Source organism: Hemiscyllium ocellatum, chromosome 23, assembly GCF_020745735.1.
Source record: "Hemiscyllium ocellatum isolate sHemOce1 chromosome 23, sHemOce1.pat.X.cur, whole genome shotgun sequence".
Classification (NCBI taxonomy): Eukaryota; Metazoa; Chordata; class Chondrichthyes; order Orectolobiformes; family Hemiscylliidae; genus Hemiscyllium; species Hemiscyllium ocellatum.
The window spans coordinates 48,892,589-48,917,551 of NC_083423.1; the positions used below are offsets into that span (position 1 = coordinate 48,892,589).

Consider the following 24,963-nt stretch of genomic DNA (forward strand, 5'->3'; position numbering starts at 1 on the left):
GAACTCCCAAATTCCACTATTTAAAGAAAATAATATCAATTTATTCTTTAACTCTAAAGGTGGACGTTGAACAACAACTGTTCATAACCTGAAGCCCCCTTTCTCTTACAGCTTAATATCTGCCTCCAACTCTGTAACATTATACTGTTCCAATAAACCAATAACTTACAAAACCTTCATTTCAAAACCATACAGCAACTGTTGTTGTCAGTGTCTTTCTTCTTCCGGATAAAGGTTCTCCCTGGGTCACCTTCCTTCTTTTTACTGTGAAGATGTTTCATATGAAAAGATACCTTTGATCGAGAGTGCTTCAAATGGCAGTTGTTCTCTGACCTTGAAAATGCCTGCCTTTTTTTATATCCCTGACATCAAATCATCACATTGGTTGGATTTTGTCAAAACAATAAATGTAATACATTTTAGTATCCTGGGGCATAATTTAAACTTATTGGTTAAATTTATATTGTTGTCAAAACAGCAACCAACTCAGGTATCTAATTCACAGCCAAATGTTACATATTTTCAATTTTCTAGTTTCCTCTGAGACTGTTATCTCGTCATATTACACAGGTGCTTGTCAGCTCTTAGTGCAGAACAGCATTCATCTCTCTTAAAGATACATTACACACCTTCAACTTCATAACAGGTGGATTGGCCATGCTAAATTGCTCATAGTGTCAAATTGCACACTATGTCGACTCACTATGGGAAATGCAGGTTACAGGGATAGAGTGGGATGCTCTTGGGAGGGTTGGTGTGGACTTGAATGGCCTGCTTCCACCCTTTACAGATTCTATAATATCTCAAGGCAATATTTGAAAAAGATTAGGAGGGTTCATCTAAATTTCCAGGCTGATAATTGTCTCTTAACCAACATAAATAGAATGGTTAATATCTAGTTACTTATCATAGTGCTGTTTGTGGGATCTCGCTGCGTGTTTCCTAATTGACAACACTTATCACAAAGACCCAGTGGTTCAACAAGGCAGTTCACCACCACTTTCTTAAGGGCTATTAGGGATGGGCAATAAATGCTGTCCCTGCTAGTGATACCCACATTCTGTGAATGACATTTTTTTTTTAAATGACGATACTTCAAAAGTACTTTGTTGTGCTAAAATGCAGTAGACGTCCTCAGGTTATGAAAGGTGCTAGCTCTTTTATCATATCAAAGAGTAAAGTTTCTGTTTATTAATTCAGAAGGGTACAGTCCATATGTTAATCAGGGTCTGTCCATGGTTACAACCAGGGATCGAGCGCCTTTTATATTTACATCTGAAATGGAGCATTTCATCACAGAAGGTGGAAAAGATGGAGCTCGTTTCCAGATGTTTGTGGATCTAAGCTGTCGGGCTTACAACATCATTCGACAACACACTCAACTCTTGATGAATTTACTGGAGTTGGTAAGAGCGAAAAGACACTTTTTGTCGGGTTTTTGAAACACGAAGGTCCTCAAAATCCCTGAATCCAAGGAGAAGATTTCAGCCTGGTCGTGGTGAGGAAATCTGTGCACAATGTTTCCATTGCTAAAAATCATTTTAAGGTACTATTCGGTGACTAAATGCAGTTCTTTAGACTATGGTCTGCCTCACCATCTAACCCCTGCACCAAGGGGGCAAATCCTGGACTACCCCAGAGATTCCTTCCGATCTAACCCTTAAAAGCCACAAGGCTATCTTCTGCAGACTGCATTTGGGGAAAGAGGCGGTGTTTAGTTGGATAGGGATTGACACAGTTCCAGACCCAAGCATTGAGATTCCTACAAAATTAAAATAAAATGGGGAAAATGTCAACCCACTACATCACGCTTTTCCTCTTAAAAACAAAAGACCCGCAGCCCCAGATAATTAGAGAGTGATAAAATCTATCTGATGTAATCTTCAGATGGAGCTCTAAGTCCAAAATGAGCCTAAACGCTGCTGAACTATACAAGTCAGAGAGCCACTCTGACAATGCGACCTTAGTAACATGTGGGACAGGGTGTGCAATGTTGGGCATCCTTACCTGAGGGTTTGAGAGGGTGCTTAGAAGTGTGCCTAGGAGATGTTTCATTTTTAATTTTGTTGCACTGTTCTCAAGCTCATTAAAATCTCAATCCCACTGCTGGCTTCCCACCAATCTCAGGATCACCGCATCCTCTCAGTTAGATCCAACATGTCAGACTGTGAAGATGCCTGCTTCCTGCTCACCCAGGTTGGACCGATGACGATCCACAATTTAGACTCTCAAGCCCCATAACCCAGTGGTAACTCTGGATTTCCACCGTGGTGTGTGTGTGTGTTTGTGTGTGTGTGTTTATGTGTATGTGAAGAGTGTGTGACTGTGACTGTGAAGAGTGTGCGAGTGTGTGAAGAGTATGTGTGTGAAGAAAGTTGTGTATATGTGAAAAGTTGTTAGTGTGAAGAGTGTATGTGTTTGTAGAGAGTTGTGTGAGTGTGAAGAATGTATATGAGCGTGAAGAGTGTGAGTGTGAAGAATGTGTGTGAGTGTGAAGAGTGTGTGTGAGTGTGAACAGTGTATGAATGCGAACAGCGTGTGTGAGTGTGAACAGTGTGTGAGTGTGAAGAATGTGCGTATGAGAATATGAAGAGTGTGTGTTTGAAGAGTGTATGTGTGAGTGTGAACAGTGTGTGAGTGTGAAGTGTGAGTGTGAAGAGTGTGTGTGCGAGAAGGGTGTGTGTCTGTGTGAGTGTAAAGAGTTTGCATGTGAAGACTGTGTGAGACTGAAGAGTGTGTATGTGTGAAGAGTGTGTGTGAGAGTGAAGAGTGTGTGTGAGAGTGTAGAGTATGTGTGTGTGAGTGAAGAGTATGTGTGTGTGAGAGTGAAGCATGTGTTTGTGTGATGTGAAGAGTGTGTGTGTGAATATGTGAGTGTGAACAGTGTGTATGCCTCTGTGTGTGTTTGTGTTGTTCCTTTTTATTACCCAGCAGTATATTGAAAATGTTGTGTTTCTGTATTGAACTCCTGCCCTCAGCAGCTCATAGCTGGGCTCTGCATAATTTAAAAACTGAAAATGAAGAATTAATCAAGCTTAGCTTTTCATCACCAATATCTTTGGCCATCAAGCAAGCTATTCATGTGCTTTTCTAATTTCCTCATCCTATTTTCCATCCATAGCAGCCTCAGCATAAAAGCAAACGAAACGCTGTAGCTCAGCAAAGTCATTACCATTGCATGTATTAACAACGTTAGCAATCATAGAAGACAGATGTCTGTCTTTTATTTAGATTTGAACTAATACAGTGAAAGGATAACAAATCCTGCTAGACTGCAGGAAGGCAGACCAGTAAGAATGCAGATAGCTAGCTCCACGAGTTACCATTTCAAAACATCCAAGCCAACACTTCTTAGTCTTGCTTGGTAAAATGAGTTAGCTTTTGTGACTTAATTTTCCAACTATTCTGTAGAGTAGCTCATCACAGTGTTCTTACACACCAGGAAGAGTCAAACTGCAAGAAAAAAAGAGAACAAAGAAAATTACAGCACAAGAACAGGCCCATCGGCCCTCCAAGGCTGCTCCAATCCAGATCCTCTATCTAAACCTGTCGTCTATTTTCCAAGGTTTTGGAGCCTTCTGCTCCCTGCCCATTCATGTACCTGTCTAGATATAGCTTAAATGACACTACCATGCCCACCTCTATCACCTCTGCTGGCAACATGTTCCAGGCACCCACCACCCTCTGCGTAAAGAACTTGTCACGTGTACCTCCCTTAAACTTCTCCCCTCTCACCTTGACGTCATGACCCCTAGTAATTGAGACCCCACACTGGGAAAAAGCTTCTTGCTATCCACCCCGTCTATACCTCTCATGATTTTGTTAACTTCAATCAGGACCCCCTCAACCTCCGTCATCCTAATGAAAATAATCCTAATCTACTCAACCCCTCTTCATAGTTAGCACCCTTCATACCAGGCAACATCCTGGTGAACGTCCTCTGCACCCTCTCCGAAGCATTCACATCCTTCTGGTAATTGGTGACCAGAACTGTGTGCAGTATTCCAAAGGTAGCCAAACCAAAGTTTCATACCTATGTAATATAACCTGCAAACCCTTGCACTCAATACCCTGCCCGATGAAGGAAAGCGTGCCATATGCCTTCTTGACCATTCTATCGACCTGTGTTGCCACCTTCAGGGTACAATGGACCAGAACATCCAAATTTCTCTGTACCTCAATTTTCCCCAGAGCTTTTCCATTTCCTGTAGGTTATCGCTGTAGAATTGAATCTTCTGAAATGCATCACCTCGCATTTGCCCGGACTGAACCCCATCTGCCATTCTTCCACCCAGCTCTCCAAACTGACAGTCCCCTTCACTACCTGCTACTCCACCAATCTTAGTGTCATCTGCAAACTTGCTACTCAGACCACCTATACCTTCCTCCAGATTATTTATGTGTAATATAAACAATAGTGGTCCCAGCACAGATCTCTGTGGAACATCACTGGTCACAGTTCTCTATTTTAAGAAACTCTATTCTACTACTACTCTCTGTCTACTGTTACCCAGCCAGATCTCTATCCATCTAGCTAGTACACCCTGGACTCCATGCAACTTCACATTCTTCATCAGCCTACCACGTGGAACCTTATCAAACACCTTAAGTCCATGTATATGACATCTACAGCCCTTTCCTCATCAATTAACTTTGTCACTTCCTCAAAGAATTCTATTAAGTTGGTAAGCCATGATCTTCCCTGCACAAAACTTTGCTGCCTATAACTGATAAGCCCATTTTCTTGCAAACATAAATAAATCCTATCCCTCAGCATCTTTTCCAGCAGCTTCCCCACTGACATCAGGATCACTGATCTATAATTACCTGGATTATCCCTGCTACCCTTCTTAAACAAGGGGACAACATTAGCAATTCTCCAGTCCTTCAGGACCTCACCCATGTTCAAGGATGCTGCAAAGGTATCTTTTAAGGACTGAGCTATTTCCTGTCTCACTTCCCTCAGTAACTTTGGACCTGGGGACTTGTCCACCTTAATGCCTTTTAGAATATCCAGCACCTCCTCCCTCCTCATGCCGACTTGACCTTGAGTAATCAAACATCTATTTCTTAACCTCAACAGCCATCACGCCCCTCTGCTCAATGAATATCACACAAAGTACTCATTAAGAATCTCACCCATTTTCTTTGACTCCACACATAACTTTCCTCCTTTGTCCTTAAGTGAGGGAACCCTTTATCTAATTACCTTCTTGCTCCTTTTATACGAATAAAAGGTTTCAGGATTTTCCTTAACCCTGGTTGCTAAAGATATTTCATGACCCTTTTTAGCCTTCTTAATTCCTGGTTTCAGATTGGTCTTACTTTCCCGATATTCTTCCAAAACTTTGTCTGTTTACGGTCACCTAAACCTTATGTATGTTTTATTTTTCCTCTTAGCTAGTCGCACAATTTTACTTGTCATCCATGGTTTTCTAATCTTGCAATTCTATCCTTCATTTTCACAGGGGCATGTCTATCCTGCAGTCTAATCAATCTCTGTTTAAAATCCTCCTACATATCAAATGTGGATATACCCTCAAACCGCTGCTCCCATCTACATTTCCCAGCTCCTGCCGAATTATGCTATAGTTGGCCTTCCTCCAGTTTAGCACTCTTCCTTTCAGACCACTCTTGTCTTTGTCTATGAGTATTCTAAAACATACGGAATTGTGATCACTATTCCCAAAGTATTCCCCTACTGAAACTTCAACCACCTGGCCAAGCTCATTCAACAAACACCAGGTCCAGTATGGCCCTTTCATGAGTTGGACTATTTACATACTGCTCCATAAAACCCTCCTAGATGTTCTTACAAGTTCTGCTCCATCTAAACTTCTAACACTAAGTGAATCCCAGTCAATACTGGGAAAATTAAAATCTTTCATCCCCACCACTCTGTTGCTCTTACCTCTTTACATAATCTGTCTACATATTTGTACTTCTATCTCACACTCTCTGTTGGAGGTCTGTAGTACAGCCTCAAACATTGTTACGGCACCCTTCCTGTTTATGAGCTCTGCCCATATTGCCTCACTGCTCAAGTCCTCATAGTGCCCTCTTTCAGCACAGCTGTGATATCCTCTCTGGCCAGTAGCACAACTCCTCCACCCCTTTTACCTCCCTCTCTATCCTACTTGAAGCCTCGATATCCTGGGCTATTTAGTTGCGAATCTTGCCTTCCCCTCAACCAAGTCTCAGTCATTACTATAACAACATACTCCTAGGTACTAATATAAGCCCTAAATTCATCTGCCTTAGCTACTACACTTCTTGCATTAAAACAAATGCACCTCAGGCCACCCTGCCCCTTTGCATTCATCATCTGTTCCCTGCCTACTCTTCCCATTGGTCATGCTGACTTCATGCTGGTTCCTTACAGAAACAGGTCACCCAATAGGAGAGTATGTACCATGACAATTGCACGGTTATTTGGTGAGCCAGGTGTGTGATATGCATGAAGCTTGTTACTGTTCATAACCATCTCCAAAATAACTTTTAAAGAAATTGATATAAGTAGACTTTCCATTTTCCAGATATGTTGTAAGTGTACTCTGTTCTTCCAGGGTCATAGCTTCAGGCTATAATAGCCAAGTGTTAAGGACTTCCAACAGTGCAGCTTGATACTTTTGAAATGGTCTAAGACCATACCTCTTACCAGCACAGAGCAGTGGTAAACCTCACACTCTTTGGATCATCCTGTGCATCATAACAACATTGGCCTTGCCAGATGATCTGACATTGAGGGGAAACATTCCTTTGTACCCAACCCAACTGTGAGCTCAACCAAAATCTCCTCTCTTGCCTTTCCAGAATTAAAGTGTTGCAAGGATTTTGGTTTGTTTTAACATAATCTGTTCATGGCATGTGAACTTTGTTGACTCGGCCAGCATTCATTGCCTATTGCTAATTGCCTTTAATTGATTAGACTGCAGGATAGACATGCCCCTGTGAAAATGAAGGATAGAATTGGCAAGATTAGAAAACCATGGATGACAGGTAAAATTGTGGGACTAGCTAAGAGGAAAAAAGAAGCACACATAAGGTTTAGGTGAGTGTAAACAGACAAAGTTTTGGAAGAATGTCGGGAAAGTAAGACCAATCTGAAACCAGGAGTTAAGAAGGATAAAAGGGGTCATGAAATATCTTTAGCAAACAGGGTTAAGGAAAATCCTGAAGCCTTTTAGTGTTATGGATCACAGCTTACAGAAAACAATAGTGAGTAACAGACAGGGTTATTAACGTACAAGTTGCCCAGCAAATTCATAGAATTAAATTATACATTATGACCTGTGAATTTCAGAACTTTCTGGTCAATATATACGTCAACCATTTGCTTCAAGGAGAAAGTGAGTATTGCAGATGCTGGAGATCAGAGTCGAAGAGTGTAGTGCTGGAAAAGCACAGCAGGTCATGCAGCATCCAGGAAGCAAGAGAGTTGATGCTTATGCCTGAACCATTGACTCTCCTGCTCCTCGCATGCTGCCTGACCGGCTGTGCTTTTCCAGCTTCTTTGACTCGAATCATTTGCTTCACACAAAAAGCATCATACCCTTAAGAATTTTCTAGATTTGGTTACTAATTCTTGAGTTAACTTGCTGCAGGAAGTTAAACCTATTAATTAACAGCATAATTCCCCTTTAAGGCTGTGACAAATATTAACGACAGCCAATCAAGATCTCTGGCCCAGAAAAGGAATAATTTAAACAGTAGATTTGACAGTAAATTTAAATAGTAGATTTAAACACTAGTTCTTCAGGCAGTGAATTATTACTGGAAATTTGAATGTTTTTCTCTTGCTTTTCCCTTCTTCTCTTCATGCAATCTTTTATATTTGTTTCTTTCTGATTCTGCATCTGATCTCATTCTATCTCACCTCTTTATTTCTCAAAGCTAACATTTCACTGGCTAAGGTGATACGTTGTTGGCCACAGCATTCACTAGGTTTCCAGATGCTTAAGCCATGGTGTCACCAAGTCATACTTAAAGCAAGTTATTTCAAATTAGGTTCAATCCGAGGGTGTAGGAAAAGGTTTAAGTAAAGATAGACAATGCTTACATCATCATCCTACTCGAATAAGTTCCCCATGATGTGCTAATAATAAGAAAGATTTATGATCAAGATCATACCAAGTAAATATAGGACGCAGGTACCTATAATGGATGAGAAAAATAGCACAATTCCAGATTTCTGGGGGCCACTGTGTGCAACGAAATGGCATTGCCTGTAATTTGTGCTTCTGGGACCGACTCTGTAATTTAACAATAACAGATCTGTCATTCTTGCCTGTTCAGATGCTGTCAGCTGGACTTCCTGAGCTGGCTGAAGTCCAGGACCTGAAGTACGTTCACAATAACTTGCGACCAAAGGACTCGGATGCACAGGCCACCTCTTACTTCACAAGGTTGAAAGTTGAGTTTTTGCTTTTCCTATTTACTATGCAACTTGTCCCAGCTCCTTCTCTGTCTAAATTCGATAAATTTAATGAAATAAGTTTGTACCATAGACCAGACAGCTAATTACACCAACCCTTAACAAATAAGCTTTGTAATTAATACAGTAAAATGGTTGATTAATGAAGCAAAGCAGTCAATGGCTGGGACGATGTTCAAGGTTCTCCAGAATTACTTGGCAGTAAGCCCTCCCCAGTCAATCATTTAAATGTAGAAGGGTTGCTGAGAAATATGTCATAGCATAAGTGTTGCATTAATAGGGATTATGTGAATTAACACTTTACACTCATGTATTTCAAAAAGAAAATTGAATACAATCAATAGGACTCCAGGTTGATAAATGAAATTTGGAACAGAATATTTAATATGTGGAGCAGTTTGTATTATCTATGATGGCTAAGCTTTTGCAATTCCTTTGCTGAAAAAAAAATGCAATTCATCAGGTCCAGGAGACTATTGGCCTTTAACACCCCAACTTCCTCCCCCCAGTTTTCCCCAGAATCTTTCTCTACTGATAGTTCTTGTGTTTATTTCTTTCCTTCCTCCCTCATCACTATACAGTAGTCCCTTGATTATTTAGTATTTCGGGAATGCTTTCGTACACTCTGATGACAGGTGCAAAATATTTACTCAATCCCTCTGCCATTTACTGGTTCCCATTATTTATTTCCCAAGCCTCATTTCCTAAATGTATTATACATTTTCAATAAATTGTTAAATATCGATTGTAAATATATTAACCATTGGTGCCTACTAAATGAGTTTCGTCACAAATCACCAGTGAAAGCTGAAAATCAACACTCAAACATAAGATGTACAGAGTTTATACAAAATAAGAAGCAACTCGAAGTCCCTCTACAGCGCAGAAGTAATTGTAAAAGATTCACAATTATTCACCATTACAATCACTGAACAGATTGCATGAAATTCAAATGAACTCACAATGCATAACTATTAAAATTCAGGCCAGTGCACTGGAAATGTTCCAGTGTAACTGAAGGTGTTTATTGGATGTCGATAGTGTCTAACATTCTATGACACAGACCAGTGAAATTGATTCTTTTCATCACCAGCTTGATAAAGGAGAGCCTGAGAAGCTTACCAGTGAAGATCAATTTTGTCGCCCACATCTTAGCACAGATGAAATTGGTAGGCCCAGATGTCCAGCCAAGCCTGACCTTTGCACCAGAAAAGTATACATTAGAGACAGACGGTCTAATAAGCTGTGTGGCAGTGTGTGGTTATGAGAAGAAAATTGTTCCTCCTAAGGATTATGTAAGTACTATGGAGATGTAGACATATGCTTAACACTGGGTTGACACTAGACTTGAAAAATTTTATAATTATGAGTTTTGGAAAATTCTTTCTGAGACAAACTCACTTTTAGTTTAAGAAATCATTCAGTCTCTTTTTAAAAGGTAAAGCTGAGTGTGCAGGGTGCAACAGGAACAGAGATTATTGAAAGTCCACAAGCAGTTCACACTTCGTATTAATGTATGCAAATTCAGTAACTACATTGCACTTGGCTGTAGCAGAAAGAGTTTAATTTACTTTGGAAACCACATGCAGATTGTGTGGTTTCCGGGTCTTGCAAGGGGTGGAGATGATGCTGAAACTGGTTCCAGTGCCAAGTTCAACTAATTCAGAAACTAAGTTAGAGGCTACAATGAGCACTGCCCACAACTCAGGACAACTCAACAAGGCTTCTTCAGCAAGAGTTTACAAACACAGGACCTCTATTACTTCGAAGGCAAGGGGGCAGTAGATAGCTGGAAACACCACCACCTGTAATCCCCCTGCCAAATTACAAACCATCATAAATTGAACAAATAATACCTGTACCTCACTGTGGCTGGGTCAAAATCCTGGAAATCTCTCCCAAACAGCACTGTGGGTGTATTTACACTGGACTGCACACGTTCAAGAAAAGGGCCCATCAACACTTTCTCTAGGGCAACAATTAAGGAATGAAGAAAGACATGGTTAGCAAGAAAATCAGAGACACCCACATCCCAAAATGAATTTTAAAAACGTGTTAACTATTTATCAGTGCCAACACAAGATAAACGTTCATTCCAGCAGCAATGGTATACCTTAACCTCCAGCTGGCAGTCAGATGTCAGAGTCCAACTATTTATTTTCTGTCTGTTGTCAGTGTGATGGAATTGCTTTCATGAATAGTACTTGCCCTGAATTACCTCTGCCAAATGACATCATTCGGGATGGGTGTCAAAAGCAGGCCAGCAGGGAGGCAGTGGCTTAGTGGGATTTTATTGCTGGACTGTTAATCTAGAGACCCAGGTAATATTCTAGGGATCCAGTTTCAAATCCTGCCATGACGAGTGGTGGAATACAATTTTAAAAATCTAGAATTAAGAGTCGAATGATAACCATGAAACCATTGCCAATTGTTGGAAAAATCCATCTGATTTACTAATGTCCTTCAGGGAAGGAAACAGCCAGCTTTGCCTGGTCTGGCCTAATGTGACTCTTGACCCACTGCAATGTGAGTGACTGTGCCCAGCACCATGGACATTTAGGGATGGCAAATAATTGCTGGCCCAATCAGTGATGCCCTGGACCCATGAATAAACAAAAAGCAGCCGACTGCCAAGTCAATGCACTCAAGCACAACAACATCGTAAACATGATGCCTTATCCAGTAGTCATCCCTGAACCATAATCAAAGACTTCTCTTACCTGGTGCACGAGGCCAGCTCCCAGGCTGAGCTCAGCAGCACAGCTCAAACTGATCATCAAACCTGGAACCTTGACAGAATTCTATTACTCCCCACTTCAGGTGACTAATATATCAGTTTGAACCACCAGGCATTGGCAACTTCCAGTGTCCTCCATTCACTAGGAATTGAAGACTGGTCTCCAGCATATTGCTTCAAACATTGCAGAAGAGAAGTCATTTGGGCATTAAAACAATGAGGGTTCTATGAATAATTCCACTTATTTTTTATTGACCACTTTCGAAAGCGGGGTAGGCAGGGGATTGAAAGAATTGTTTGACAAACATGCGGATTATTCCAATTTGTGTTTTGCAGTTGGCAATGTGCCTGGATGCTGGACCAATGATAGGAGGATAATGATAGTGTGGTTCAATTTGAGACGTCATGTGTTGAAACCTCCAGAAATCGGCCCAACAGAATTGCCAACCCTGCCAGCAGAGATTACGTGATCACAGAATGTTTACAACATCATTTGGGTGTAAAACCTAAAAACATATTAAATGAGCAATACTGAATTCCAATACAGCTGGAAACATAAAGCAAGCTGACTTGAATAATCCTACTCACACAGTGTTTACAGAGCACAAAGGACCCACCTTCCTTGCAAGCAAGTCATAACTCTTTTAGATTTGACTTATGGTTGACCCAGTGAATTAATTAGCTGCAGATGAGAGCGCTACATTCCAATGCAATGTTTTAGACAACATCTTTCCTCTTTTAATATATCTGGGGACTCTGCAAATGCAGTTATTTCGTAAAGAAACCTCACTCAGCAAGCTGAAAAACGCTGATAACTAAGTGGAAAATGCACAGAGGTCAGGAAGGTTACATTCTATCAACCTTAAAGTAGCTCAAGAGTGCTGCTTGTCAGATGCCATAAACCCCAGTAATGAGCATCTACGCTGAAATCTTGGAATATATTGTGCAAGGCTCCTACCACACAGTTAATCAGCTTGAAGTCGTACAGGTAGAATCTATCTGATTTTCCTAACTACTCCTACATCTGCCTTCATTTCAGTTTTATAAGATACAAGTGGAACGAGCAGGGCAGAGTCAGGCTTCCTTCATTGAAAGAAACTTCAATCAATTTGTTGAACTCAACAAACAGCTTCACTGCTGCTTTCCAGCATCTGAGTTACCGAGGTAAGGAATGATTATTAGGCAGTTTGGCACACTAAAGACACTTCCTTTAAAATATCATCCAGTCCATTCCCCTGCTATGCAACTACCCCTCGATCCTATAATGCCTAATTCTCTGTCCTCACCCTGTCTTGAAGACTGCCCTTCACTCCCCTCACTGCTATCAGGTACCTCTTTGACAATCTAACTTTCACGCTGCCTTGCTCTTCAGTAAAGATGGAAGCTCCTTCTCTCCCTTACTCAGTTATCTTGTCACGGGGACAGGAAATCTCAATATTCCCACCACAGCAGATGGTGGAATTTGAGTTAAATGAAGAATCTGGAAGTTAGGATCTAATGATAACCATGAAGCCATTGCCAATTGCCAGAAAAACCCATTTGGTTCACTAATGTCCTGTAGGGAAGCAAATTTGCCATCCTTACCTGGTCTGGCACGCATGTTTCTCCAGACCCACGGCAATGTGGTTGACTCTTAACTGCCCTCTGGGCAATTAGGGATGGACAATAAGTGCTGGCTTAACCAGAGATATTCACGGCCCATGAGTGAATAAAAAAGAAATGAGAGTTCTCAAGCTTTGACCCAACAGAGAGGTGGTATAGACATGAATGCACCAAGGGAGGAAGGAAGATGCAGGTGTCCAAACACAGTAAAATCCAAATCAGGGTTGTGTTTTGAGCCCCCCACATTGGTGAGGAAAACCACGTTGTTAACTTAGGAGTCTACTCCGAGGGCATGCAGGATCCCTTATTTAAATTTGGTTGTGAGAACTGAACAAAGCCCTTCTCCAGGCACCCACTAATGCCCAACTGCACAGCCTGGAATGGCCACTCAGAGATAGCATGTAACTTAGAAAACAAATTTGCCAAATAGTTACAGCTGGCTCCAATATAGAGGGTATGTTTCCTCTTGTAGAAGTCAACATTACTACAGCTCCGAAAAAGAGTCCTACCCGAATCAAAATGTTAATTCTATTTCTCTCTCTCCACAGCTGCTGCTAGATCTGCTGAGTTTCTCTTGCATTTTCTGTTTCAGATATTCAGCATCTGCACGATTTTGCTTCTATGTGGCATTAACCTTCCTGCTTCTTGCTTCACAATTTCAATGGCTACAGCCGAATGAATTTCTTGACTTTTCCCACTGAGTCATTTCATTCAGTAGGATTTTACACATCTAAATTTTGGAAATGGGACCATTTAAGGCTTGCCTATGCTCAGGGTTTCTTTATGCCACCTATGTCCTTTGATAACCATGAGAACTCTCATTTCTTCTTTATTCACTCATGGACCGTGAATATCTCTGGCTAAGCCAGCATTTATTGTTCATCCCTAATTGCCCAGAGGGCAGTTAAGAGTCAGCCACATTGCTGTGGGTCTGGAGAAACATGTGCGTCAGACTAGGTAGGGATGGCAAATTTGCTTCTCTACAGGACATTAGTGAACCAAATGGGTTTTTCTGGCAGTTGACAATGGCTTCATGGTTAACAATTGTCCATCAACTGAATTAATGTGATGTCAATGCAACTTGAGACTGACAGGTTGCTGTGTGAAATTGAGCAGAGCGATGAATTTGTATAGCTGTATTTGCATGGGAGCTGAAGAATTTGCTTTCGTGTTTCATCAGCCTGTGAGTTTCAAAATGAGAACCAGACCTTTACAATTCAAGTGTTGAAAGCTGGGTGCTGGAGGAATGTGTGAATTAGTTTCTTGTTTCTGGCCTTGCTTGTAATGATTTATTTAAATGTCCACACATTTGACATTTATTTTGCTTTTTCATGTAGAAGGTGAAAATAGCCACAAGAGCTGTAAACCATGCTGCTGATTTTTCTATATTGAATGCATGGCTAAAGAGGATACTGTTCCCTCAGCAGAATTTACACATTTCTTATTCTTCTAACATGAAGAGCATAATTTTATTTGCCCTCAGTATGGGCCTACTTGCATCCCACCAATTATTATCACTACACACACTGAAGCTGCTGCTTACTTGGAGTTTCCTGCCAAATAAAGATCCTCAGTGATGTGCACGTCCAGTTCATGCCCGATGGGAAAAAGGAGAAATCCACTTTTCTTTTTCTCTGTTTCTTCCCCTTTCCTCAGCAGCCCATCACCCCAAATCATCACCCATCCTTCGACCAATCCATAGTGTTTAATCTGTGTTAAGAATTAAATCTTTGGGTGGCTATTCATACTAACATCAGGCCTTACAGTGTGGGTCCCATACGTAGTTATAATGTTTACCCTTGGAACCCACATGTATTACATAGTGAACGAAACCAGTCCAAAATTGCATGTGCAATTTTTCTCTGGGAGGTATTGGAATGCACTAAAACTCTTTCCCCACTCCAATGTCTCAAACTGATAGTTACAAGTTTTAGTGGCTCATTAAGTCCCAGCTTCTCTTTCTTTTAGCACCATTGCTATTAAATGTTTTTCAGAAGTGGAGAAATTAACCTTTTGCACCCTGAGCCTGATTGCCTACCAAAAGAAAAGTTCAGATTTCTCTCACAGTTTCTTGTAGTTGGTGTTATGGAAATATTGGGAATCTGATGACTTCAGCAAATCAAGTCTGCAATACTCCAGGGTACTGGATGATTTATTGGCTCACAGATGGGAGCTGGAGTGTTAGTTCTGTTATTGGGAGCAGGGAGTTCCTCCCTCCACAAGCCAACACTTAGTCATTGTTCATTGAAAACTTCCCTGAGGTGTACAGTACTCCAGCAATCTCCTCATGCAGAAGGCCTCTAAGGCTAGGTGCAGTTCCAGAAGATACCAGTACCCATGACATCAGAGTAACCATTGGAACTGCACCCTGTGTATCCTGCGGGACAATGCTAAGACTATTCTAATTGGCTTAAACCAAAATTATGTTTCTTATTTCTGTAATTACGATCCCATAATAATACCCCTTTCTGTAATTAATATAAAATTATATAATTAACAAGAAAAAGTAGAGAATAAAAAGTAGAACAAAGCTAAAATGTCTCAAAGACAAAGGAATGAGACTGGACAAACCACTGAGCATCAACCAAGACAATACTAACGACAATAACAAATTTAGCCCTGCTAATCTTGCAAAGTCTTCCTTACTGACATCTTGGGCTAATGGCAACTTTGGGAGAGCTGTCCCACAGACTTGTCAAACAACAACCTGACACAGTTGTACTCATGGAATCATATCTTACAGACAATGTCCCAGACACCACCATCGCCATCCCTTGGTATATCCTGTCCCACTGACTGCATAGACCCAGAAAGGTGGCAGCATAGTGGTGTAAGGGAGCAAGGGTGTTGCTCCCGGGAGTTCTCAACATTGACTCCCAACCCCATGAAGTTTCATGGCATCAAATCAAATGTCTGCAAGGAAACCTTTTGCTAGTTACCACATATTGCATCTGCTCAGCTGACGAATCAGTGCTTCTCCATGTTCAGCACCAGCTACAGGAAGCACTAAGAGAGGGTAAGGACACAGAATGCACTTTGTGTGGAAGGGGCTTTATTATCCACCACTGGTACTAGCTCAGCAATGTCACTACCAACTGAGCTGGGCAAGTCCAAAGGGAAAAGGCTGCTAGACCTGTGTCCTGTGGCCAACAAGATGGAAAAAAAAACTTGACCTCATCTTCATCAATCTGCCTATCACAGATACATCTGTCCATAACAGAATTGGTAGAAGTGACTATCATGCAGTCTTTGTGGAGACTAATGTCTGTTTTCACATTGAAAATACCCTCTAACATGTTATGTGGTGCTATCACTGTGCTAGATGGGACAGACTTCAAACAGATCTAGCAACTCAAGACTCTGTATCCATGAGACACTGTGGCCCATCAGCAACCACAGACCATTACTGACAAGCCAGGGGCTCTACTCTGGTTCAATGGCAAGTGTAGGAGGGCATGGCAGGAACAGCACCTAAAAATGAGGTGTCAAGGTGATAAAGATACAACACAGGACTACTTCGGTACGAGACAGCATATCTGCAAGCGGCAGATGTAGCCAATTCCACAACGAACTGCCAAATCAAGATGCGAATGGTGGTGAACAATTAAATAGCTCACGGGAGGAGGAGATTCTACCAATATGAAAGGGAGTACAGTGCAATAACACAAAAGTCAAGTGTGAAGCCTTGCAACAACTTTCAGATAGAAGTACTGAATGGATAATCCATCTCAGCCTTCTCTAGGGGGTCCCATCACAGACGCCAGTCTTCAGCCAATTCAATTCATTCCATCTGATATCAAGAAATAGATTAGGGAGAACACAAAGGCATTTTACACTTATGTGAGGAATAAGAGAATGGTCAAAGAAAGAGTAGGGCCGATCAGGGATAGCACAAAGAATTTGTGTGTGGAGTCTGAGGAGGTAGGGGAAGCCTTAAATGAGTTTTTTGCTTCTGTCTTTACGAAAGAAACAAACTTTGTAGTGAATGAAACCTTTGAAGAGCAGGTGTGCATGCTGAAATGGATAGAGATAGAGGAAGCTATTGTGCTGAAAATTTTGTCAAACATTAAGATTGACAAGTCGCCAGGCATGGACCAGATTTGTCCTCAGTTGTTTTGGGAAATGAGAAATGCAATTGCTTCGCCACTTACGAAGATCTTTGCATCTTTGCTCTCCACTGGAATTGTACCTGAGGACTGGAGAGAGGAAAATGTAATTCCTCTCTTCAAGAAAGAAAATAGGAAAATCCCCGGCAATTACAGACCAGTAAGTCTCATGTCTGTCATCTGCAAGGTGTTAGAAAGGATTCCGAGGGATAGGATTTATGACCATCTGGAAGAGCATGGCTTGATTAAATGCAGTCAACACCGCTCATGCCTCACAAACCTTATCGAGTTCTTTGAGGATGTGACTAGAAAAGTTGATGAGGGTCGAGCTGTGAATGTGGTGTATATGGTCTTCCGCAAGGCATTTGATAAGGTTCCCCATGGTAGGCTCATTCAGAAGGTCAGGAGGAATGGGATACAGGGGAACTTAGCTGCCTGGATACAGAATTGGCTGGCCAACAGAAGACAGCGAGTGGTAGTAGAAGGAAAATATTCTGCCTGGAAGTCAGTGGTAAGTGGTGTTCCACAGGGCTCTGTCCTTGGGCCTCTACTGTTTGTAATTTTTATTAATGAGGGGATTGAAGGATGGGTCAGCAAGTTTGCAGACGACACAAAGGTTGGAGGTGTCATTGACAGTATAGAGGGCTGTTGTAGGCTGCAGCGAGACATTGGCAGGATGCAGAGATGGGCTGTGAGGTGGCAGATGGAGTTCAACCTGGATAAATGCAAGGCGATGCATTTTGGAAGGTCGAATTTGAAAGCTGAGTCCAGGATTAAGGATAGGATTCTTGGCAGTGTGGAGGAACAGAGGGATCTTGGTGTGCAGGTACATAGATCCCTTAAAATGGCCACCCAAGTGGACAGGGTTGTTAAGAAAGCATATGGTGTTTTGGCTTTCATTAACAGGGAGACTGAGTTTAAGAGTCGTGAGATCTTGTTACAGCTCTATAAAACTTTGGTTGGACTGCACTTGGAATACCGCGTCCAGTTCTGGTCACCATATTATAGGAAAGATGTGGATGCTTTGGAGAGGGTTCAGGGGAGGTTTGCCAGGATGCTGCCTGGACTGGAGAGCTTATCTCATGAATAGAGGTTGACTGAGCTTGGACTTTTTTCATTGGAGAAAAGGAGGAGGAGAGAGGACCTAATTGAGGTATACAAGATAATGAGAGGCATAGATAGAGTGGATAGCCAGAGACTATTTCCCAGGGCAGAAATGACTAACATGAGGGGTCATAGTTTTAAGCTGGTTGGAGGAAAGTATAGAGGGGATGTCAGAGGCTGGTTCTTTACACAGAGAATTGTGAGAGCATGGAATGCGTTGCCAGCAGCAGTTGTGGAAGCAAGGTCATTGGGGACATTTAAGAGACTACTGGACATGCATATGGTCACAGAAATTTGATGGTGCATACGTGAGGATCAATGGTCGGCACAACATCGTGGGCTGAAGGGCCTATGATGTGCTGTACTGTTCCATGTTCTATGTTCTATGTTCTATGATACTAGAAAGGGTAAGGGCCCTGACGATGTTCCAGCAATAACACTGAAACTTGTGCTCAAGAACTTGCTCTGCCTCTGAAACAAACTGTTTCAGTACAGATTCAATGCTGGTATCTACCAACAATGTGGAAAATTGTCCTATCCACAAAAAGCAAGACAAAATCCAACAGCCAACTCTATCAGTCTTCTCGATCGTCAGCAAAATGATTCAAGGGATGGGTGACAGTGCTATCAACAGCATTTACACAACAATAAACTGCTGACTGATGCTCAGTTTGGTGTCTGCTAGGCCCACTCTATTATTGACCACTTTTCACCCTGGGTCCATATTTGAGAAAAAAAAAGCAAATTTAAGATTGAAAATGAAGGTGATTAGCCTTACATCAACACAGCTTTTGATTGAGTTTGGTGTCAATGAATCCTGGCATAAATTGAGTCAATATGAATTGGAGGAAAATTCTTCACTATTTGTGGAGTTTTACAGACCACAAAGGAAGACAGTTGTAATTGTTGGAGATCAATCATATCAGCTTCAGGACACCTCTGCAGTAGTTCCTCAGGCTCGTGTCCTAGCAGCTTTATCATAGACCTTCCCTTCACCATAAGGTCACTGCTGATCGCACAATGTTCAGCACCATTTGCGACTCCTCAGATACTGAACAAGGTCATGTCCAAATGCAACAAGATATGGACGATATCCAGGTTTAGGCTGATTAAAAGCATGTGCTGGGCAACGATCATCTCCAACAAGAGAGAATCCAACCATCAGTCCTTGACATTCAACAGCATTCCTATGGCTGAATCTGACACTGCCAATACGGTGGGGGTTGTCACTGACCAGAAACTAAAGTGAATTAATACATTCTGTGACTGCAGGTCAGGCACTACAATTCCTGCAGTGAGGAACCAACCTTCTGACTCCCTGGATCCTGCCCAAATCAGGGTCTGATGGAATACTTCCCACTGGCCTAGATGCCTGCAGCTCCAACAACACTCAAGAAGTGCGACACCATCTAGGACAAAGCAGTCCACTTGAGTGTTAGAACATCCACAAACATCCATTCCATCCATCTCTGATGCTCAGTAGCAGCAGATACATTTACAATCTATAAGGTGGACTGCATAAATTTACCAAGGATCCTTCAACAACACCTTCTAAACCCACAGCTACTGCCACCTAGAAGGACAAGGGCAGCAGGTACATGGAACACCACCACCTGCAAGTTCCCTCCAAGTCATTCACCATTGTGACTTGGAAATATATCATCGTTCCTTCAGTATCACTGGGTCAAAACCCTGGAATTCCTTCCCATATGTCATGTGGGTCTACCTACAGTATTTGGACGACAGCAGTTCAAGAAGACAGCTCACGACCATTTTCCCAAGGGAACCAGGGATGGGCAGAAATGAATTCTGGCCCAGCCAGTGACACCCACATCCCATTGAATGAATAAAACAAAATACTGATCTTCGCCTCTTAATTCAAAGCTAGAACTGAAATTGATGTTTCAATTTCTGCATGTAACATCCCCATTTGCTTTAAGCTCCCACTTGAACATCTTATTACATTGCCTGTTGGATAGTGTAGTGTTTGTAAAGAGGTCTGCTGGGTGGACCTCATAGAGTACAAGTTCCCTCATTACAGCTGTTAATCTGGTTCAATCAGGGAGCCTTGACTGACAAATATAAACAGGAAGGTCAGAGGTTCTGCTCACTCAGAGAGCTGGATCTGAGGAAGCTGGATCAGTATCAAGGATTCTCCACATGTAAATAAAGGGTGACTTGGAGACAAGATATCGGTCTCTGTGCAGCTATTTCAGATAGTGCCGCCAATGTTATACAGAAAACAACCATCTCACACAGTCAGGAGGAGCTGCAACTTTGGTAAATTCTACAATTTAATTCAGTGGCGGTGTGAAGTTCTGCCTCTCTGCAAAGGAGTTTCATGTCAAGACATCAATTAATTTCAGGATGATGATTGCAAACAGCTACCACATGGAGCCAATTTATGATCACAGTTCTGCTGCTCATTCACTGCCCTACTTTTCCATCCTAACCAGCGTGTCTACACAATTACTTGTAACACATCTGGAGAAAACATATATACTTGCATAATCTGTTACACACACGTGCAGGTATGATATACACAGGTAGTTCTTCTATAACAGAATGGTTGCATTCTTGTGCAACCCCACATTAGAGAAAAACTGCTTTAGAAACAGTGCTTTAAGTATTGGCGATGTAATCGCATTACAACCAACACTCCTTTTAAAAGTTTCCCTTTTAGAAACACCGTCCCCAATTTGTCAATCGCGTTACAGCTAATTCGCATTAACAAAATGCATGTTACAACCTGGACCTAGAGGCAGTGCCATTCATATCCTCATATACAAACAAAGCAAAATGTGAGACAGGAGTACTGTGACGAAAATTTTCCACAAGAGTAGGAGAAGGCTACTTAGCAACTCAGAGCTGAAAATGTGTTGCTGGAAAAGCGCAGCAGGTCAGGCAGCATCCAAGGAACAGGAGATTCAACGTTTCTGGAATAAGCCCTTCTTCAGGATTCCTGAAGAAATGCTTATGCCCGAAACGTCGACCCTCCTGCTCTTTGGATGCTGCCTGACCTGCTGCGCTTTTCCAGCAACACATTTTCAGCTCTGATCTCCAGCATCTGCAGACCTCACTTTCTCCTACTTAGCAACTCAGTCTGCTTTATCCTTGATATTTCTAAAAATTCATTCATGGGATATCTGTGCATCTGGCTAGGCCAACATGTATTGCCCATCCTCTGTTGCCCAGAGGGCAGTTAAGGGTCAACCATATTGCTATGGGTCTGCAGTCACATGTAGGCTGGAGCAGGTAAAGGATATTAGTGAACCAGTCGGGGGTTCGTTTTTCTGATAACTGACAATGGTTTCATGATCATTAAACTTGTAATTCCAGATTTTGATTGAATTCAAATTCCATCACCCTCCATGAAAAGATTCCAACATCGCCTCCTCATGAATCATGTTTCACGTGTGATTCCCTGCATCTTAATTCAGCTTCCTTCAATCCAAATCCCCCATTAGCTTTCTCTAACCAAACTATATCAATTTCGGTTTTGAAACTTCCAGCCTCAACCAGCTTACTGGGGAGAGAATTCTAAATCTCCACTGTCCGTGATGTGCGAAACCAAGCCATAGTGGCTTAATTCTGATTTAACATTCTCTTTGTTTTACAAAGCTGATGGCCCCATCCAAGAGTAAGGAATAAAATCTTTATAATCAGGATGGTACTACATCTGAGGGTTAATCTCAGTCGAGACGAAACCAGTTAAAATCTGTATGGTAAAAAACTATTTGATATATGTGCAATGATTGTTAAATTCACTGCTTCAGGAGCGTGTTTAATTTCATACAATAACTGAGATACATATTAGTAACTGGTATTGGATTCTTTACTGAATCACTCCCACTCCTCATATTACCTGCTATATTCTTCAGATTGCTCCCAAAGGTTTCAGGACTTTTGCTGACAGCTGTTGTTTTATATTTAAGCAGTTGCCCACCCCCCCACCCCACAGCCTTTATAATGCTTGCCGTATAGTTTCTCAGTTGATGGGGAGATTTATGTTTAATCACACGCAGAATCAAATATAAACCTTTATCAATCTGCAGTAGCTTCCCAGCAGCTTGTCATCAAGTAAACATTTGGATTCCAAATTAGTTAAAGCAACTATTGGGAAATAATAGAAATACAAAATGTATCTGCAAATGCAAATTAAATATGGAGTGTCATTTAAGCGATTACTAGCTCTTCAAAGCTCAATTGATATCAGCTCGGCGAACAGAACCACAACAACATCAGATTCAGCTGGTAGATTCAACCTCCAATGTCAGGACTGCACCATACAGTCAGGGTTGTCATTTCTCTTTCTTCAGATACCATATCTCTCGGTGGGCATTGGTGACCATGGACCTCGAGTGGATTTATTTTGCTTCGTGAAATTGCCAGTTTTGGGAAGATGTGTAGCTCAGGTTGAGGTTCTGGATGTAAGTTTGCTCGCTGAGCTGGGAGATTCATGCTCAGACGTTTCGTCACCATACTAGGTAACATCTTCAGTCAGCCTCCAGATGGACCATTGCTGATGATTCCTGCTTTCCATTTATGTATTTGGGTTTCTTTGGGTTGGTGGTGTCATTTCCTGTGGTGATGTCATTTCCTATGGTGATGTCATTTCCGGTTCTTTTTCTCAGGGGGTGTTAAATCGGATTTGTTGATAGAGATCCGGTTCGAATGCCATGCTTCTAGGAATTCTTCGGCGTGTCTTTGTTTGGCTTGTCCTAGGATGGATGTCCCAGTCGAAATGGTGTTCTTCCTCATCTGTATGTAAGGATACTGGTGAGAGAGGGTCATGTCATGATGCCAAGGGGCCTGAATAGTCTGGCAGTCAATTCTGAGATGTCTTTGATGTAGGGGAGAGTGGCTTGGGTTTCTGGGTGTGTTTTGGCTGCTTGTTTGGGTTTGTTGCTGAGAAATCTGCTGACTGTGTTCATTGGATGCCCGTTCTTTTTGAATACCCTGTACAGACAACAAGCAAAACTAATGTCATTTACAAAATACCGTGCAAGGACTGTAACTAACACTACATTGGACAAACAGGCAGAAAACTAGCCACCAGGATGCATGAACATCAACTAGCCACAAAAACGTCTTGACCCTCTCTCACTAATATCCTTCCATACAGATGAGGAAGGAGACCATGTCGACTGGGACAACACATCCATCCTAGGACAAGCCAAACAGTGACACGCACGAGAATTCCTTGAAGCATGACATTCCAACCGGAACTCTATCAACAAACATGTTGACTTGGACCCGATTTACCACCCCCTGAGAAAAAGAACAGGAAATGACATCACCATAGGAAATGACATCACCACTGGAAATGACACCACCAACCCAAAGAAAACCAGACATATAAATAGAAAGCAGGAATCATCAGCAATGCTTCGTCCGGAGGCTCACTGAAGATGTTACCTAGTATGATGATGAAACACCTGAACATGAACTTTCTATCTCAGTGAGCAAACCTATATCCAGTACTTAAATTGCCTTCTACAATATGGCTGACCAGGAGAATCTGTTGTTGCCATGATGCAGATTGTGAGGATCCACAGACCAAGGAGAAACTTGCTTAGCTGTAATTTGAATGTACCTTCCTTGGCCATCTTGGGGTGGGACTCAAACCCAGAACTTCTCCCTCAGAGGTTAGGGATGCTACCCACAAGACCACAGTGCTCACTTAGTAAGTTTTACTATTTTGCTTTATGTTCCTATTTGGTGGCTGCATTTGTAAATTTGGCTGTCTGGAGAGAAAGAGAGAGAGAAAGAAAGAGGTGGAATATTGCCCCTAAAACATCTAACAATGACCATTCACAGCAAGTCAAGAGGGATTGGATTGCAATCTCTTGTAGTTGCAAAATTAATGAGGGGCTGAATGCCCACTGTCCATTGCAATGAGCCTTTTAAAATACATACTATGTCCAAAACTGCAGACAGGCTATATGCTTTGAATAATACACAAAGCCAGTTTCAATTCTATTGAAGTGGGCTAGTAGGATTGAGATTCTCATGAGCACCAGTAGGATAAGGTTCCAATGTGTACTAGACTCTGTTTCGAACAATGTTGTGATGATTACAGTCTAAGAACTGTCTCCTAGTAACTCCTGTATTGTAGGTAAATATCACTCTTATGCTGAATATTAGCAATCAGCTAGCGAGCAAACTGGACAAAGGGAAACAAGACAACAAAGAACTCTCTCGAATCCTGAACACTGGAATTCAATCATGATTGAAAAGAGTCAATGTCATCATTGTCAAGATGTGTATCATTTATGGGCTTGGGCTTGCAACATTAATCCATCCACAAGTCAGCATATTTGGCATTAAGTTGGTCGATGGGTTCAGAATATTTGGTGTGAAGAGTGGAAATATCACACTGTTGCAGTAGATGTCCTTTGAAATTGGGAATTGTGATGCATTGTATGCAATAAAACTTCACCTTGTAATATATATTCCATACCAGTTATTGATACGCAAAATGGGAAGAAATGTTTTTTAGTCCAATTGGCTGCAACCAACAATTGAAATAGTCAATCGACTACAGCGTTTCACAGCACTTAATAGCTTTCTGTGCCAGATATTTAGAACAGTTACTCTTGAATTTGGCCATCCTATCCATTGACCCATCCAGCAATTCAAATTTGGAAGGCTCAGTATTCTCAAAACCGTTCTTCCAGTGAAATCTTCTTACTGAAAATAACCACAGTAAACCTTTGTGTTCCAGATTTCCTTACAAACCATTGATGGGACTATTTAAAGAAAGGGAATTAGCAAGGAAAAGAAAGGATGAGTTGAATATGTATGTGAAGTATTTGCTGAATAGTTCACCTCCTGTTGCAAAGGTAAGTCACAAAAAACTTCAATTAAAACATTTGGGAGCAACACTGGGATGGCCCTGAAAATAGGTGCAGAGATCATGAAACACAGTAAGTTACGTCTGTTTGCAATGCAGGAGACACACCACTTGGTGCTACTTG

General features: G+C 41.7%; 2 protein-coding genes across 2 annotated transcripts in view; both read left to right on the forward strand.

Annotated features, from left to right (window-relative positions):
* The window catches only part of LOC132826623 (phosphatidylinositol 3-kinase C2 domain-containing subunit gamma-like), a 61,361-nt gene extending 49,789 nt beyond the window's left edge, over window positions 1–11,572 (forward strand). Inside the window, exons 11-14 of the mRNA XM_060842579.1 lie at window positions 1,250–1,406; window positions 8,296–8,405; window positions 9,528–9,729; window positions 11,508–11,572. Coding sequence (XP_060698562.1) covers window positions 1,250–1,406; window positions 8,296–8,405; window positions 9,528–9,729; window positions 11,508–11,549 — 511 coding nt within the window. The 3' untranslated portion in view covers window positions 11,550–11,572. The remainder of the gene's footprint in view (window positions 1–1,249; window positions 1,407–8,295; window positions 8,406–9,527; window positions 9,730–11,507) is intronic.
* Window positions 11,573–12,081: 509 nt separating this feature from the next.
* LOC132826624 (phosphatidylinositol 4-phosphate 3-kinase C2 domain-containing subunit beta-like) overlaps window positions 12,082–24,963 on the forward strand; it is a 46,615-nt gene continuing 33,733 nt past the window's right edge. Inside the window, exons 1-3 of the mRNA XM_060842580.1 lie at window positions 12,082–12,159; window positions 12,211–12,335; window positions 24,711–24,828. Coding sequence (XP_060698563.1) covers window positions 12,082–12,159; window positions 12,211–12,335; window positions 24,711–24,828 — 321 coding nt within the window. The remainder of the gene's footprint in view (window positions 12,160–12,210; window positions 12,336–24,710; window positions 24,829–24,963) is intronic.